The following is an 18,712-nucleotide window of genomic DNA, read 5'->3' on the forward strand; positions in this document are numbered from 1 at the left end:
TCACTTAGTACAGTGCCCTTTGGGTCCGTCCATGCTGTTGCAAATAGTAAGATGTTATTCTTTTTTATGGCTGAGTAATATTCCACTGTTTTATATGTACCACTCATCTTTACTCATCTGTTGATGGGCACTTGGGCTGTTTCTATTGCTTGGCTCTTGTAAATGGTCCTGGAATGAGCATAGGGGTCTATATTCTACCTTTTTTTTTTTTTTTAACGAGGCTGACGAAGTCTGTGAGAGGTTAGGGAGAGTGATCCACTGGTTCTGAGAGGTGTCGTAGTTTGGATACAGATGTAGAGAGGAAATGAAATGGGGGGGGGTGCCTTGGAAATCTCTCATTTAGCCTTTCTTCTGCTAAAAGAAATACCGAGAAAACAGTTTCCAGCTACTGAGAATATATTCCTCTTCTGAAATATCCAAAGTGGCTCAAAAAAGGATTCCAGCATGGAAGACTCTTCTTTAAAATGAGGATACAGAACATTCTCTGTCTCCTCTCCACCCTTTACAGCGGTTTAAACGAGAGGAGAAGTGGAGAGGAGCCTTGACGGAGAGCCGTCTGAAATGAAAACTGTCCATGTGGAGCCGACATTTCTTTCCCTCTAGATATCGTACTCACGCTAAGTGCGAGAACCTCTGCTCCGTCTGCGGGAACTTGCTGACGGGTGGTCACTGGAGGCCCCTTGAATGCCTAGCTGCCATCACTGTCCGTTGACTAGTCTCTTCTAAATGGTGAAAGTGTGTTTTTTTTTCTAAGTGACAAGTTTTTATTTTAAATAATACCTTTACTCACATATTGACTAGATAATAGTGCACAATTCAAAAGACACAAAAGATTTTTTTAAAAGGGTAAAAAGTGTTCCTTGTACTGTTTTTTCCTTCCTCAGAGGCAAATGCTGTTCCCAATTTTATTATTTTTAGCCTCTGCTTTGGGTGCAGGTGTGTTGAGGAGCTGATCTGGGGTAAGTGGCGTTTACTACTTACTAGCTGTCCCTTAGTGGTTCCCATCAGTGTAGAGTGTGTTCACAGAGAAGAGAGGCCCGCTTATAGCGCGTGGTACCCAGAGGGGTCACACGTAGCGAACAGCATCTGTCCACCTAGCCGTCTCGTTGTACGCTTCTTGCTCCCGTGTCCACATTTGTCAGCCCAAACGTCACTGTCCCAGATGCCACTGGTTGGTAAACACACATTTTATTTGTAACAAAAGATGAAAAAAAAAAAAAAACCTAGCCAGTTAACCCCAAACTCCCTATTATTTAAGTAAGTTTTTTTTTTTTTTTTTTTTTAATATTGTATCTATCGTAAGAGTTCTTCTAGACATCACAGTACGTCAGCAAACACTCCTGTGAGCACCTGAGAAGAGAATGCCGGGCAAGGACGGGAGGTTCGGCGTCGTTTCTGAAACGTCTGCCCGCGGAGCCCAGCCCTGCCGAGTCCCTTTCACGTCAGGGCGTCCCCGTCTGTACTCCTGCAGACACTGTGGTGATAGGTTCAAAGGAACCCGGGGAAGCCCTGGGGGCTGAGCTCTGCGGCGGCCCCAAGTCTGCAGTTTTGTACGGACAGCACTTCTGACGACGGCCGGGCTGGGAATGGATACTGCCGCCCGGTGCTGTGCCGCCTCCCGGTGCTGTGCCGCCTCCCGGTGCTGTGCCGCCTCCCGGTGTGCCGCCTCCCGGTGCTGTGCCGCCTCCCGGTGGTGTGCCGCCGCCCGGTGGTGTGCCGCCGCCCGGTGGTGTGCCGCCTCCCGGTGCTGTGCCGCCGCCCGGTGCTGTGCCGCCTCCCGGTGCTGTGCCGCCGCCCGGTGCTGTGCCGCCGCCCGGTGGTGTGCCTCCGCCCGGTGCTGTGCCGCCGCCCGGTGCTGTGCCGCCTCCCGGTGCTGTGCCGCCGCCCGGTGCTGTGCCGCCGCCCGGTGGTGTGCCTCCGCCCGGTGGTGTGCCGCCTCCCGGTGCTGTGCCGCCTCCCGGTGCTGTGCCGCCGCCCGGTGCTGTGCCGCCGCCCGGTGGTGTGCCTCCGCCCGGTGCTGTGCCGCCGCCCGGTGCTGTGCCGCCGCCCGGTGGTGTGCCTCCGCCCGGTGCTGTGCCGCCGCCGCCCGGTGCTGTGCCGCCGCCCGGTGGTGTGCCGCCGCCCGGTGGTGTGCCTCCGCCCGGTGCTGTGCCGCCGCCCGGTGGTGTGCCTCCGCCCGGTGCTGTGCCGCCGCCGCCCGGTGCTGTGCCGCCGCCGCCCGGTGCTGTGCCGCCGCCCGGTGGTGTGCCGCCGCCCGGTGTGCCGCCTCCCGGTGGTGTGCCGCCGCCCGGTGGTGTGCTGTCGCCTCCCGGTGTGCCGCCTCCGCCCGGTGTGCCGCCTCCCGGTGGTGTGCCGCCGCCCGGTGTGCCGCCGCCCGGTGGTGTGCCGCCTCCCGGTGGTGTGCCGCCGCCTCCCGGTGGTGTGCCGCCGCCCGGTGGTGTGCCGCCTCCCGGTGTGCCGCCTCCCGGTGGTGTGCCGCCGCCGCCTGGTGGTGTGCCGCCTCCCGGTGATGTGCCGCCGCCCGGTGGTGTGCCGCCTCCCGGTGGTGTGCCGCCGCCCGGTGGTGTGCCGCCTCCCGGTGGTGTGCCGCCGCCGCCCGGTGATGTGCCGCCGCCCGATGTGCCGCCGCCGTCCTGTGTGCCACCGCCGTCCTGTGTGCCGCCGCCGTCCTGTGTGCCACCCGGTGGTGTGCCGCTGCCCTATGTGCCACCGCCGTCCTGTGTGCCGCCGCCGTCCTGTGTGCCACCCGGTGGTGTGCCGCCGCCCGGTGGTGCTGCCGCCGCCGCCCGGTGTGCTGCCACCTGGTTTGCCGCAGCCCGGGCCCACCACGCCCCACACCCAGCGTCTTCTGGTCACCAGCTGCTCTCCGATTGTCTCGGAGATTTTATTCCAGACCCAGACACTCATTCTGCTCCTGTGAGGCTGGTGTGTGATTTTTTTTGTTTGTTTTACTATTATTATTAAATTTATCGAGGTGACCTTGGTTAATATTCTGCCCATGGGAAGAAGACAACTTTGTGACTGCTGTCTGTCTGGTTGAGAAGGATTGAAAGATGGCATCGATGGTGAAATTCCACCCAGATTTAGAACTAGTTAAGAGATATGAAAACCAGTGCGCATCCTAGGCTGGATGAGAGACAAGCGTCAATTCTGAGTCTTATTAATGAGAATGGAATTTCTAGAATGTGTCATCTCTCAGAGGGGGACACTTTCCAGATTGTGGGCTTTTTTTCACGTTCACAAGCCAACTCAGAAGCTTTGACGCTAAGCTTGGAGATTCTGAAATGTCTTCGAATCATAAGTATAAACTCCCCTCCCTTTGTGTGCTCACAAATATTGACATACGTTTCTTTATCAAGACATCTGAGTGGAGTCAGCTTGAATATTTAAGTGGCACATTAAAAATATCTTTTTTTCCCCCTAATGAGTCAGCGACTTGGTTGACTCTAAGAAATCTAGACATAAGATTCAAGGATGATCTTCGAACTGAAAAGGGAAAAAGAACCAAAAAAAAAAATCTATAGTTGCAACTCAGTGTGGCTCAAATCACAGCTGTTTTTTTCTTTTTTTTTTTTTCTTTTAAATGTGTAGTACTATAGTCAGTGGGTTGCTAAGAAACATTAATCAAAACGTGCAGGAAATATAGCAAAACTGACAGGGTCGTGTTCCTTCAAGGTCATGCTGGGGCAAATTAAAAAAAAAAAAATTCTGACCAAAGATCACGCAATTCTCCAGGAATTAAATTGTGTTTGACTTGGTGGTTTACTGTTCTCAGAGCCTAGACCCTGGGAAGCGATATGTTAATGTGTAGATTTTTAGCTGGTTGATGTGTCCAGCAGGGAAGCTTGTTCCAAATGTGGCAGTGCTCTGGGCTCTGAGGGACATTAACCAGCTGTGTAAGTAGCCCAGGGATTTTATACTAAACTTCTTGCTGCCAATGCTACATGTTCCCTCCCCTTCAAATGGCCTTCGAACCAGCTCTGCCATCGACGTCAATCAATCTTGACCTATGTGTGTTCCGGAAGGGTTCTCTAGCTTATGAGCCACGTTTTTACAGTTTTTGAAATGTTCGCTTTGTCACGATTTCAGTCTCCCAAGTGAAAACAGAGGACGGCTCTGACCGACCGTCCCGATAAAGAGTTGTGGACGGACAAGCATACCAGGTTGTCGATCGTGGTCACCAGAGAGCCCGGCAATGGGTACTCACCAGGATCAAGCGCCGATGGCGAGGCTGCCTGTGAGTCACCCTCAACCGGGGGATTCCACGGTGACGATGAGCAAGTGATTCTGCCTGTGCGGATGAGGAAGCTTTGAAGTTGGGGCCGGGCTGGCGTGCGGGCTTGTGGGACCCCGGGCCGGGCTGGAACTGGGCACAGAATCAGGAGAGCCCCTTCCGGAGGACGGCCGGGGGGTGCGAGGGTGTGTGTTCCCTGCTCAGTGCCAGGTGCGGGCTTTTCTAAGCCCTCAGCCATCTGCGTCGTGGGTCCCTGGGGTCACCCCCTTTGTCCTTCGGGGAATATCTTTGTTCATGTCCCCTTCTCGCGCCCCAGTTGTCCTTTGTCTTGCTCATCCTCTTGTCCATCGGTCCCATGTTCTCTCTCTCCTCTCTTCTCTCTGCCTTTCCACTCGGTCACAAGTGTTCCCTGACTCAGAAGTGCAGAAGGTGATGTCATTTTAAACTGAGGAATATATTTATTTGATTACTTCCAGGCGTTCTCTAATGCAGTGGTCCCCAACCTTTTTAGGGCCACGGACCAGTTTAACGTCAGAAAATATTTTCACGGACCGGCCTTTAGGGTGGGACGGATAAATGTATCACGTGACCGAGACAAGCGTCAAGAGTGAGTCTTAGACGGATGTAACAGAGGAATCTGGTCATTTTTTTACAAATAAAACATCATTCAGACTTAAATATAAATAAAACGAAAATAATGTAACATATTTATTCTTTCTCTGTGGACCGGTACCAAATGGCCCAAGGACTGGTACCGGTCCATGGCCCCGGGGGTTGGGGACCACTGCTCTAACGCCTTAGTGGGTGGCAGCCCTCACAGTCGGTGCCAGTCCAGGAAACACACAGAGGTGGTGAAGAGAAGACCCCTGTGTATTTGCACGTGGCATTGCTCACCTTCCCTAGCCCACCTAAGCCGTCTTCCCGAGGTGGTCGTGAGGGTTTCCCATTGGAGGTGGTAGAGGGTCCCTGACTTGGCAATGGCACAATACTCTGGCTCCAGTGCTGCGTTACCTTATGTAACTCAGTACCTGGGTGTCAGGGAAAATGTCGCTGCATGCCTGCATGAGTGAAAAATGAGAAATGCCATTGAATCGTCTTTGCCAGAAGTCTTTATAAATAGAACAAGTTACTGTCTAGGGCGGGGGACGGAAATTTTCCACGCTTGAATGCAGGAAGGTGCAGAAGGTAGACGATGCCCCAGGGTCCCTTGGGGACTTTGTTTCTTTTATTAGTTGTTGTCAGATCCTGGCAGGGGGGAGGGGGGGGTGAGACAGTTCTGGAAGGAGGCCCCTTTAGTTCAGTGCTGGTGAGTCTGAGGACGTCTAGGCTGAGAGGTCTAGGGTGTGAGAGACCCTTGGGGACCTGAGAGAAAGCCACCTTTCAAATGAATGATGTCAGAAGCCTAAGGCCAGCTGATGTCCCCAGGGGAACCAGGCCTAGAGTAAGGACAAGGACCTTTGAACTGGGGAGCTTCGGCAGAATGTTGCGGAGGACACTGAGGACCCGCTGGATGGAAAGTGACTAACAGTCAGTAACGACGACCCCGGGGCGTACTGCTGCCTGGCTCTGCTCGAAACACTTTCTGTGCATCTCGTCTGATGTTCACGCCAGACCAGTGAGCGAGGCAATACCTACAACAAGGGGCTATTGGTAAAGATGTGGCTTTCAGAAAGGGGGGACATGTCTTTCCTAAGAGCGTCAACTAATCTTGGAGATTGCGTGGGACCCTGATGGGTGACCCCAAACCCGGGTGCTCCCCATCGGCCTCTCCTTTTGCCTGGCTTTCCCTGCAGGGTCAGCCACCAAATTTCAAAGCCAGACTTGCCATTTGACAAGAGCTGTCCTGAAGGAAGGGAGGAGGAAAGAGCTGAGGGCCACCACCCAGACCCCTGACATTCAAAATGCAGGCAGTGTCTTTCTGTCTGAGTATTTCCAAGTCCCCAGCCCCCTGAGCTTTGCCTGCGGTCAGTCGTGGAGAAGGGGCCCAAAGACACTTAACGGGGTGGGGTGGTGAGTCGGGAGCTCAGGCCTCAGGAAACGTTCCTACAGCATCACATTTGCAGGATGTGGAATTTGTCCAGTCAGGCCTTTGGGGTCGTTTAAAGCAGGGGTCTCCAAACTTTTTTACACAGGGGGCCAGTTCACTGTCCCTCAGACCTTTGGAGGGCTGCCACATACAGTGGTCCTCTCACTGACCACCAATGAAAGAGGTACCCCTTCTAGAAGTGCAGTGGGGGCTAGATAAATGGCCTCAGGGGGCCGCATTGTGGCCCGAGGCCGTAGTTTAGGGACGCCTGGTTTAAAGTCATCACGCTATTTATCCAGGGAAGTAAAACCCTGGGCATTTGCAGAAGAGTCAGGGTATCGTCCGAGGAGCAAAGCACTGGCATTTCTCCGTTAGCTGAGATTTTTAGCTTTGGGTGAACCCTTCTCTCATAGAGTTGCCTTGTGGGCAAAGCCTCAGACCAGGTGTCTGAACACTTTTCTCTGTGAAGGGCCAGGTGGTGAATGATTTAGGCCTCCAGGGCGTGTGGCATGGCCGCCCCAGGCGGTATGTAAATACATCAGCCAGGCTGTGTCCTAATAAAGCTTTCTTTATGGGCACTGACACTCGAGTTTCATGCAATTTTCATGTGTCACGGATTCTTCTCCTTTGGGTTTTTAAATAAATAATTTAAAAATGTTTTTAAAAATGTGTTTTTAAATTCCCAACTGCACAGCAGTAACGGTGGGCCTGGTTTGGCCCCTGGGCCGCAGTGACCTCTGGCTTAGGGCAGCCCTAGCGCCCGGCGGGTGCTGCGTACGTCCTAGGCACGGCTCCCGCGATGCGCGTGGCCCCGCCCACACCATCTCTGCGCGAGGGTCCACGGTGCCAGGTCCCGGAGGGTGCTGCGTGCGTCCTAGGCACGGCTCCCGCGATGCGCGTGGCCCCGTCCACACCACCTCTGCGCGAGGGCCCACGGTGCCAGGTCCCGGAGGGTGCTGCGTGCGTCCTAGGCACGGCTCCCGCGATGCGCGTGGCCCCGTCCACACCACCTCTGCGCGAGGGCCCCTGGTGCCAGGTCCCGGCGGGTGCTGCGTGCGTCCTAGCCACAGCTCCCGCGATGCGCGTGGCCCCGCCCACACCACCTCTGCGCAAGGGTCCGCGGTGCCAGGTCCCGGAGGGTGCTGCGTGCGTCCTAGGCACGGCTCCCGCGATGCGCGTGGCCCCGTCCACACCACCTCTGCGCGAGGGCCCGCGGTGCCAGGTCCCGGCGGGTGCTGCGTGCGTCCTAGCCACGGCTCCTGCGATGCGCATGGCCCCGCCCACACCACCTCTGCGCGAGGGCCCGCGGTGCCAGGTCCCGGCGGGTGCTGCGTGCGTCCTAGGCACGGCTCCCTGATGCGCGTGGCCCCGCCCACACCATCTCTGCGGGAGGACCCGCCGTGCCAGGTCCTGGAGGAGGACGGGCTTGCAGCCCAGAATCCCCTGCACCCCTGTGACCTCCTGTGAGTTCATGTGCAGCAGCCGGGACGGATAAGCTCCGAGATCCATCATGAAGTCGAGAGGTCTCACCTCCCTGGCCCGTGGTGGTCCCCTTAGCAAAGGCAGCCTGGGGGCGGGGGGGGGGGGGGCGCGGCGCTTGGCTGAGAGGGACAGTTCGCTGGTTGGTCAGCGCGGTCTGCCCTGGAACGAGGGTGGCCCAGGCGCTCCGTGTCCTTTGATGGCCCTTCTCGCCTGTGTTCTTCCTGGGGATGGGCACGAAAGGGACCCCGAGAAACCCATGCGTGGGGCTGGTGCTGGTCACATCCCTTTGTCAGGTGACAAGAGGTGGGAGAAGGGGGTTCTAAAGGCGGTGGTGAGGAAAGGAGCTGGGGTTAGGGGAGGAAGGGCGACGGCTGTTGTGAGTGTGAACCGCGGTGCCCGGGTCCTTCTGAATCCCGCTGTGCTCAGCTCAGCCGGGAAAGTGCAGGTATCTCTATAAACCTGGACGGCGTTGTTTCATGATTGCTGAAGGCTTTTTAATAAATAAATAAAATAAATAAATAAATAAATAAAAAGCCATAACCAGCTTTCTTTTAAAGGGAATTTATTCCCCCAGGCATTTTTTTTTTATTGCGTTTTTATGGTAATTCTTTGTATGGACTGTTGTGCCATCAGCATACCAAAGAAACAACGTCCGAGTTCATCCTGGTATTCAGGACCTCTCCACTCGGCTCAGAGCCAACCTGTCCCCGCGCCCGCTGACCCCCACGTGACATCGCCGCTTCTCGAGCTTGTTGCCAACTCTCTCAGCTCTTCATAGTGTGAACGGTCAGGGACTCTGCTAGGCGGCGGGAGGTTCTCGGGGCGAGGGCGTCCCTTGGTGACAGTGGGTAGCTGCAGACGGTCCCCAAGCTCCGTTGAACCAGGGGTGGTCCCCCAAAGGTTAGGGTGGGCTGACCACTGCAGGGAATGCAGGGCCTGGTGGGAGGCCGAGGGTGGCAGGTGGGTGAACGGAATGAGACAGTTAGAGCGGCCAGACAAGAGGGAGGAACCGGTGGGGGCCTGGGGTGGGGGTGGGCCGGGGGGGGGGGCGGGTGAGATAGCTTAGAAGCTGTTTGCCTGAATGCTCAGCCTCTTCCTGGATGTTTTCTTTATGCTGAGTCTGTGCTTTACCTAAATGAATCAAATGTTAATGAGGAGAAGCTGGGCCGTCATGAATTATTCATAAACCAGATTTCCCTTATTCCACAGACAGTACGTTTCTCTAATTAAACTTTCCCTTACTGAGGGGGGGTCCACCTTCTTGTTCTCCAAAGAGCGTGGAACCTAAATAGGAAAAGAAGTTACTGAATGGAATGTGGTGACCCTGCCACTTGCCCACTGCGACCTTGTCCGAGTCGCAGGTTCTGACCCTCAGCTGGAGAAGGAGAAGGAGAACATTGACCTTGTGAGCAGCACTCGCCTCGTTGGGCAGCTGGGAAGGCGAGAGGGAACCGCACAGCTGGCGTGCCAGGCTCGATGCCCACCAGCGCCCTGCCACCCGGTCCCAGGTCCTGTTCTGCTCCTCGGTGTCTTAACCGTCCTGTCCACCTCTAGGTCAGGCCTGAGTGGACGCCGCCTTTGTTTTCCTGTAAGCTAATGATTTTTTATTGAATTTACTGGATAGAGTCCAAGGCCAGAATCCAAAGATCTGTAAAGGCTACTTCTAGGATGTTGTGTCTGTGTGTGGAAGGAGAGGGTGAGTGTGCCACCAAATGAACTCTATAAATTTGTGAAGGGTCCAGGTGAGGGACTGCCAGGCCTGTGGCAGCTCAAAGAATGCTTGTCCAACCTGGAGCCCACAGTTCAATAAAAGTCACCCCCTGAGCAAACACATGGGACAGGGGTCCAAGGTCCGTACACCATCCACTTGCGGGTGTAGATCCCTGACACACTCATGTGTTGGGTGACGGTGGCTTGAAAGTGTTCTCCACCCCGACTGGACATTGGGGTCACCTGGGGAGCTTTAAAAACCCAGTTGCTAGGTCCTGGCCGGTTGGCTCAGTGGTAGAACGTCGGCCTGGCGTGCGGGAGTCCCGGGTTCGATTCCCGGCCAGGGCATACAGGAGAAGCGCCCATCTGCTTCTCCACCCCTCCCCCTCTCCTTCCTCTCTGTCTCTCTCTTCTCCTCCCGCAGCCAAGGCTCCATTGGAGCAGAGTTGCCCCGGGCTCTGAGGATGGCTCTGTGGCCTCTGCCTCAGGCGCTGGAATGGCTCTGGTTGCAGCAGAGCGACGCCCCAGATGGGCAGAGCATCACCCCCTGGTGGGCATGCTGGGTGGATCCTGGTCTGGCGCGTGTGGGAGTCTGTCTGACTGCCTCCCTGTTTCCAACTTCAGAAAAATACAAAAAAAAAAACAAAACCAAACAAACAAAAAAACCCAGTTGCTCAGGTTCCCAAACACAGGCTCCCTCATTTAACAGATTTGGGGTGCAGCTTGGACATCCACGTTTTTCTGAGCTCCCCTACGGGATTTTCAGGTGCGTCCAAGGCGGGTATAACCGCTCTCCTCGGGGATCTGTTGACACGGCCACCTGCTCCTCTCTTCTGGGTGGGGAGGTGAGGAGTGCGGTGGGGGGGGAGGGGTATGTCGTGTGACAGAGCTCCCAAAGGACCTGCCTCCACTTGGAGAAAATGACCTTAGCCTGCCGGCCTCCAGGAATTCCCCTTGATCCAACGGCCTTTCGTAGACTGAACGCTCACTCAGTGTGATTTGCTCTAAAGGTTGCTCTTAACGCTGTATTTGTTCAGCAAACGTGGGCGCTTGTACCGCACAGATATTAACTCCTGAATTCTCAGAAGCTTTCCCCGTCATCTGCCGCCTGGCAGGCATTATTGTAATCAGCCTTTAATTGTCATCCCTGCTAATGAAAGACTAGCATGACGTTGGTAATTGAAAACCACAACCACGGACCACTGAGAAAGCATCCAGGTTTGTGGGACACAGTTTCCCCAGCCAGGAGGCATTCGGGACCAGGAAATGCTGATTGATGACAGTTTTTCCTGCCTTCCCAGTGGAGGTGCTAATACATATTATTATTATTATTATTATTATTATTATTTTGTCAGAAATTTGAGCATTAGGAAAAATGAGAGGCTTCCAAACTGGAATTCCTTTTTTTCTGAATAGAGGAGTCTGTTTCCTCGAGGAGAGACAAAGCGTCAAGAAGATGAACAGCACGCTTATTCAAAGCGCATTTGCAACTTGGAGCCAGGGGGTCAGAGCCTGTGCGGTGTGATGGGGTAGTCCCTGCAGGAGACACGGCGGGTCTGGGGTCCAGATCGCGAGCTGATGTTCACCGTGTTCTCTGAGATGAGCTGGTCTGTCCCCCCCAGTCCCCCCTTTCCCGTGGGCCTTGAGGTGTGGTCTCCGACAGCCGCATCTGCATGCATCACCGTGGAGCTTGTCCGACCCCACCCCGCCCTCCTGAGTCAGGGACGGTGGGGGTGAGGCCGCGGCAGTTGGGGCTCTCAGAAGCCCTCCGGGACATCCGGACACCTGCTCAAGTCTGTGCATCACTGCTGTTCGCCAGGGGCCCGGCTTCCTCGGCTATAAAATAAGGCGGCCAGCCTGGGTTAGATCTCTGACGTCCACTCCGGGCCTGGAACCGGCCGAATGGTCCCCCGTCTTAGACCTTGAACCTGCCCTTGGTGGATGTGTCGCTGAAATAATCCAGCTAAAACGCGGGCATGGGGGTAACAGAACAGAAATGGATCTCTGGAACTCGGCACCCCAACCCCACAGAGGGGGCTCCCTGTAAAAAAAAATAAAATAAAAATAAAAAAGTAAATGGCACTGTCTTCAGCGGTTGGTGTCATTTCCCCAGAGCGGAAGACCCCGATGCCTCGGGAAGAGAGGCAGCCATCCCCCACCCCCCTTTCTCTAGGGGCCCAGGGCTGTCTGTCTGATGTGATGCACGGAGCGGCGTTTCCCGCAGGAACCGGCAAATGGCGTTTCGGGAGGACGTGCAAAGAGAGGCACACAGGCTCTGCTGTAAAGCCAGGGAACATTTCAAGCCGTTTATCAAAACGCACGCAGCTCCTGTTGCAAGACAGGTGGAAAAATATCACAGAACAAGGAAAGACAATAAATCTGCATCCAGGACGTCTCATAAATAAGAACGGAGGCGTAGGGTGGGGGTTGTTGGCCTCGCCGGGTTCTCGGGGTGTTTTTGCCACAGTACAGAACGCTTCCCAAGCTCCCAGAGTGTAGCTTTCACAGTTTTCCTGGTCTCAGAACCCAGGTTTGTAAAATTATTTCATGGGTGATTGAAACCAAGAGAGAAAAAGGAAAGACTGTTTTCAAGGAGAGAGGGGCTGAGAAAATGTACCCGGAGTTAAGAGAGAGAGAGAGAGAGAGAGAGAGAGAGAAGGGGAGGGAGGGAGGGAGGGAGAGAGGGAGGGAGGGAGGAAAGGAGGAAGAGAAGAGAGTGCACCCACCCCTACAAAGTCATTAATTTTTCATCTACAAAGCACTGGTGTCCATACTTTAGGGCAGGGGTCCCCAAAGTACGGCCCGTGGGCCGCATACAGCCCCCTGAGGCCATTTATCTGGCCCCCGCCGCACTTCCGGAAGGGGCACCTCTTTCATTGGTGGTCAGTGAGAGGAGCATAGTTCCCATTGAAATACTGGTCAGTTTGTTGATTTAAATTTACTTGTTCTTTATTTTAAATATTGTATTTGTTCCCATTTTGTTTTTTTACTTTAAAATAAGATATGTGCAGTGTGCATAGGGATTTGTTCATAGTTTCTTTTTATAGTCTGGCCCTCCAATGGTCTGAGGGACAGTGAACTGGCCCCTGTGTAAAAAGTTTGGGGACCCCTGCTTTAGGGCAAGTCCCAGGAAGATCAAAGGCAGCTTTCTAACTGGCCTTTGTGCAGTAGTAGCCTGTTTGTCAGAGACGATAGGAGTGGTTTGTTGAACACGAGCGAGACTGAGGCCGGTTCTGTCTGGGAGGGGTGGGGAGATGACGGCTTCTGTTAGAGAGGGGGGCTCACGGGCAGGCCCTCTTTGCTGGGCAGGACCGCTGTGCTGCACGTCCTTGTGAACTTCAACGGCTCGGTGATACACGTTCCTGGTTAAGAGTCGGGACTCGCGAGTTTAAATTTTGGCACTAAACTTTGGGCAAGCTCCACCAGATTCCCTGTGCCTCAGTTTCTTTCTCTGTCAAAGGAAAATAAGAAAAGAACTGACTTTGTTGGAGTTTCATGAGAATTAAGAGTTAGCATGGGCCCCGGGCCGGTAGCTCAGCGGTAGAGTGTCAGCCCGGCGTGTGGAAGTCCTGGGTTTGATTCCTGGCCAGGGCACACAGGAGAAGTGACTATCTGCTTCTCCACCCTTCCCCCTCTCCTTCCTCTCTGTCTCTCTCTTCCCCTCCCACAGACAAGGCTCCATTGGAGCAAAGTTGGCCCCGGCCACTGAGGATGGCTCCATGGCCTCCACCTCAGGTGCTAGAATGGCTCCTTCAGTGGCGGAGCAACACCCCAGATGGGCAGAGCATCACCCCCTGGTGGGCACGCCGGGTGGATCCCAGTCGGGTGAATGCGGGAGTCTGTCTATCTGCCTCCCAACTTCTAACTTCAGAAAAATACACACACACAAAGAGTTAGCACACACAAGATGCTTTGCAGAATGCCTGGCACGACCCAGGCATTATTTTATTGGGACTACTTGAGAAACAGCTCCATGTTTCTTTAAAAGAACCCTAAAAACAAATTATATTGTTTCTTACCTGGAAGACCTCTCGAGAGCAGCGGCACCCTCTCTGGTGGCCCCAGTGTGTGCCTAAGGGGGCGTGTGATGGACAGAAGGGGACTTCAGGGGGAACCTGGGAGCTCCTTCTAACAAGACTGACGACTCTCCAGTCACGGGGACCTTCCTCCGGGACTACCTCACTAGCACGTAGCTTTCGGGGGCTGTTCGCGTTAGATTCAGAGACACTAATTTTTGGCATTTGATTTCCTTTTTTCCGTACTTATTTTTGGAATAGGCTCATAGACCAACTCTGGGAACAGGTCTGAGATAAATGCCGTGCTTCTCTCTCCCATTGGCACACGCTTCTTCGCTGGCTGGCTGGTGCAGGGTGGCAGCTAATACTGATTAGCTTATATTTTTCTCAAATAAACTTTTTTCCCGGGCTATTTAGATTCTAAATGCTGACAGTGCTAAAAACAAAGACATCCAACTATCGACCTGACCTGTGGTGGCGCAGTGGATAAAGTGTCGCCTTGGAATGGTGAGGTCACTGGTTCGAAACCCCAGGTTTGCCCGGGCAAGGCACGTATGGGAGATGAAACTTCCTATGTGTCCCCTTTCTCTCTCCCCGCCTCCAAAATGGATAAATAAAATCAAGAAATCTGACTATCCAACTGGTGGCAATCTTATTGGCACTGTGGTTTCCTCATCAGTAAATAGTGACTATTTCCTGGATAACAACAGGAAAGACATGAAAGTGCTCAGTAAATATTAGCTTTGTGTGTGTGTGTGTGTGTGTGTATGTGTGTGAGAGAGAGAGAGAGAGAGAAAGAGAGAGAGAGACAGACAAGGAGAGAGACAGAGAGAGGGACAGGAAGGGAGAGAGATGAGAAGCATCAGTTCTTTATTGCAGCAACTTAGTTGTTCATTGATTGCTTTCTCATATGTTCCTTGACTGAGGGGCTCCATCCAGCAAAGCAAGTGACCCCTTGCTCAAGCCAACGACCTTGGACTTCAAACCAGCGACCAAGGTATCATATCTATGATCCCACACTCAAGCTGGTGAGCCCGCGCTCAAGCCAGTGACCTCAGATTGTCGAAACTGGTCCTCTGCGTCCCAGTCTGATGTTCTATCCACTGCGCCACCACCTGGTCAGGCAGTATATTAACTTTTTAAAATGTTACTTGTGTTCATGAAAATCTAATGTGGTAAAAGTCAAAATGATAAATTTACGTGTATTGGGAGAAGTTCCACTGTTGTCATCTAAAGCAGTGGTCCCCAATCCCTGGGCCGCAGACTGGTACCGGTCCGTGGGCCATTTGGTACCAGTCTGCAGAGAAAGAATAAATAACTTACATCATTTCCATTTTATTTATTTTTAAGTCTGAACAATGTTTTATTTTTTAAAAATGACCAGATTCCCTCTGTTACATCCGTCTAAGACTCACTCTTGACACTTGTCTCGGTCTCGTGATACATTTATCCGTCCCACCCTAAAGGCCGGTCTGTGAAAATATTTTCTGACATTAAACTGGTCCGTGGCCCCAAAAAAGGTAGGGGACCACTGCTCTAAAGAAAGAAAAATGTTATAAAGTCTCTCACCTCAGTTACCTTTTTGACGGAATCTCTTTTCTCTTATTTCCAGCATTTTGACCCCTCTCCCCCCCCCCCACCCACTACTGAATACAAACCTGACCCTCTTACTCCAATAGATTTCAGATTAAAGCCGAAGTTCCCCCCCTGTGTTTGATATATCTGGTGAAATGCATTTTCGTCACAATTGTATATATTTTATGCGCTCTACCCTTCTGTAAGCGGTGCTGCTTTGGTATTGGAAGGACTTTCCAACGTCCTAGTAAAGGAATCAGGCTGAAATGCTGGATGAAAACAGTGCAGTCCCGACTCTGACCCACTTTGCTGTTAGGGCCGTGGGCAGGGGTGCCCTCAGCACCGTGCACTGTGCACCGTGGCCAGTGGGCAGCAACGCTCGCTTGTAATTTTTACACATTAGCTCATAAAAACGTTGTTGTTGTTTTTCAAATATTTCACCAACATGGAAAAGACAGCTTTTATGTATTCTTAAACAATGTACAAAAGTATGGGTTGTGTGCCCCTTGAGCAAGTGAACAAGGAGGCCTTCCTGAACTGGAATTAGAAGAAAATTACAGTTAGCTAAAATTCCCCTGGCGAGTCAGAGATCCGAGCTGCCGATGAAGAAGTGTTTAGGAACAAAACAGAAATACGATGTTTCATACAAATTACCTACATTATGAGATAAAAACGGGTTTTTTTAACCCTTTGAGTAATAAGTTTTTTTCATGCCCACTCACCCCCATGAGTGAATTTTTTTTTTTCGAACAATGAAATTAGTTCCAGTTCCAGTTTTATTAACTTAAAATCATGTTTGTTTGATAACCAATTTATGGAAACAAGAACTTTGAGTAATGAGTTTTTTTCATGCTCACTGACCCCCATGAGTGAATTTTTTTTTTCAAACAATGAAATTAGTTCCAGTTCCAGTTTTATTAACTTAAAATCATGTTTCTTTGATAACCAATTTATGGAAACAAGAAGCACATACGTTTGCCTTTTTTAAATGTTGCCTTACACACATGTATGATCATACTCTGGATGGTCAGGAGGCATGAGGACGTACATGAATGTTCATACTACTCAGAGGGTTAACGCCGCCTGAACATTTCTTTTTCAGCTCTTTAACAACAACAACAACAACAAAATTAGTTCTCTGAAATCATTCATCACTTAGATATGAATCTTCAGGACAGATAGCAGTGGTCACTTGTGACGATGAATAGTGGAAAACGGTTTGTGACTCTGGACAAGAGCCTTGTGTTTACCGGGTGACCTTGACCGGGCAGAGAACTGGTTGGACGTGTTTGTAACCATCACTTTCTCTTGCTGGTTCCCGCGCTGGGCATGGTGACCACAGGCCAGACCCGTCCCCGAGAGCCAGCCAATGTCAGGACCCTGTGGACGTCTGTTTTTTTATCAAGTGTCTGAGCCCAGAGGCCTGCAGTCGAGGTAACTCTGGACTGTTCATGAAATCGATGGACAGGGTGGTCCTACAGAACCCTCCCTCCTGAGGGTGAGCAGGTGAAGGTGCAGAAAGGCCACTGGCAGAGATGGGGCCCCCTCCCAGGCCTCCCTCCCCCAATGCTGTGGGTTTCACAGCAGAAATAGCGACATGACATTCTTCTTCCTGCCGCGTTAAGTCTCAGAACAACCCTATCCTTTGATCTTCCGCTGAGTTTCCTAACCCCCAGGTATGAAAGCTGGCGTCGCTGCGCCTTCAAAAAAAGGCCCCGCCGCCGCCCCGACAGGTTTCTATGGAGACGGAAAACGTCTTCCTCCTTGATTACTTGGAGTCTGCCTGGTGGTACTTTGGCCTCAAGGAGGGGAAGCCAGACCTCCGGGGGCGGGTGAAGTCTGCCAAGGCGGTGGTAACCTGACCGGCCCTTCTGTTTCAACCGCAGAATCACGTCAACCCCGCCATGGACTTCACGCAGACCCCTCCCGGGATGCTGGCGCTGGACAACATGCTCTACTTTGCCAAGCAGCACCAGGACGCCTACATCCGGGTAAGCTCACCTGTGCCAGGTTCCTGCCTGTGCCAGGTTCCCCCACTGAATGTGAATTTCAAACTCACGGGTGTGGAGGTGCGACCTTTAGATGCGGTGGCCTCAGATTTCTGGCTTCCAGCACTGAGCAAAGTTAAAATGAAAATCAAAGGAAATCAATCAGGGGGCCGAGAAGCGAAGACTTGGAACCTCGAAGTATTTTTCAGATGATGACAATTTAAAAGCGCTGGGAAACTTTTTTTTAATTTTTATTTTTGGTGATGCGATATGTTTTGTAAAATTTCAATATTTCATTGTGGCCAAAGCTCTCGCACTTAAATAACAAGGAAGAGAAATGAACGGTCTACCGTACACCGGCAGGATTCCAACGTCAGTGGAGACCCTTGGACCTCTCCGGCTTCTTGAGAAGGGTGCCGGGGGCTCCCCTGTGCAGTGCCGGGGCTGGAGATAAAGAGAAAGGGGAAGGGGAGAGGAGGGAGGGGAAGAGACACTGGGCCACCCAGGTGGAGTCCGTGGCGGGCGAGGGAGAGGAACTGCTGACTGGGAGGTGCAGCCCTGGGAAGGACCAAGTGAGGGGAGAGCACGGGGGACAGTGACAGAGAGGGTGTGCCCTCCAGGGCTGCTCCCCTGGCTTCTGGGTCTGTGCTGCCACCTGCCGCCCGCCCGTCCTCAGGGCGAGGTGGACCCATCCAGGATTGAGGGGGCAGGGGAGGGTGTGAATCAAGGGGCACAGAGGACTGGGGACTAGGCGCAGTGAAGAAGCTCACTAGATCTCAGCGCAGAGAGGATGAGTGGTTGTCTACCAGGGAAGAGGAGGGCTGACATGAGAATAAGGGAAGAGCCTGTCAGGCTCCTGGTTTCTCTGGAGTCCTCCTGGTGGCACTGGCTTCCTGGAGGCTGGGATTGGCGACCCCGCCCCCCGGTGGTTCTCTAGTGAAGTAAATGTGGGCAATTCCTTTTCACGCTAGGCTAGAACTTCTTGTCTAAGCAAGGGAGCGGTATTGCCCTGGGGGCCTTTGGAAATGTGAGGGTGTGCTCCTCTGGCTGTGGCGCTGCTCCATGGGGTGCTCTGGCCCCAGCATGGAATACAAGGCAGGACCATCTTCACGGTGACAAACGTCCTACCCCCGAGAGACCCCCTTGAGAAAGCCATGCCAGGCCCCTGAGTTCTCTGCAGGCACTTTTCTTTTAACTTGATGTGTTTTTCCCTCTCTGCAATTCGATAAGCTTTGATCTCTACCGAAATATTATTTGTAATTTGATTATATGAAGGATTTTAGGTTACTCTAAAAAGTGTGAAATTAGGTGCTTGGCCCAAAATGCAATCTTCCGTAAGAAAATTGTTTTCTTCCTTTTCTTATTGAGAAGTAACCGACACACATCCCTGTGTGAATTCACCGTGTGCAGCGTGACGGTTTGATGTAGGCGTCTGGTGAAGAAAATTGTTTGGTTTTTTTTTTTTTTCTTTTTCATAAAAGTTTCGTTTGGCTTGTAATGTGTGCGTATATTATGGCACAGATGTTTTTTTGTTGTTGTTGTTTTTTTCCCTAAGACTGTGGTCTGCTCTCAAGGAAGTAAATTAATATTTTTGAGATGCCATGTCGGACAGCCTTGGAGGGCCGCGTGGGGAAAGGAAGTCATGTAGACATCAAATTTAGAATTAATGATTAATGTCTGT

At 52.6% G+C, this 18,712-nt stretch overlaps 1 protein-coding gene across 8 annotated transcripts in view; it reads left to right on the forward strand.

Annotated features, from left to right (window-relative positions):
• The window catches only part of ELMO1 (engulfment and cell motility 1), a 505,561-nt gene that overhangs the window by 229,372 nt on the left and 257,477 nt on the right, over window positions 1-18,712 (forward strand). For all 8 annotated transcript variants that reach the window (XM_066353938.1, XM_066353942.1, XM_066353943.1 and 5 more), the window contains one exon: window positions 16,930-17,034. In XM_066353938.1, the coding sequence (XP_066210035.1) occupies window positions 16,930-17,034 (105 nt within the window). The remainder of the gene's footprint in view (window positions 1-16,929; window positions 17,035-18,712) is intronic.

This window comes from Saccopteryx leptura, chromosome 12 (assembly GCF_036850995.1).
Source record: "Saccopteryx leptura isolate mSacLep1 chromosome 12, mSacLep1_pri_phased_curated, whole genome shotgun sequence".
Lineage (NCBI taxonomy): Eukaryota > Metazoa > Chordata > Mammalia > Chiroptera > Emballonuridae > Saccopteryx > Saccopteryx leptura.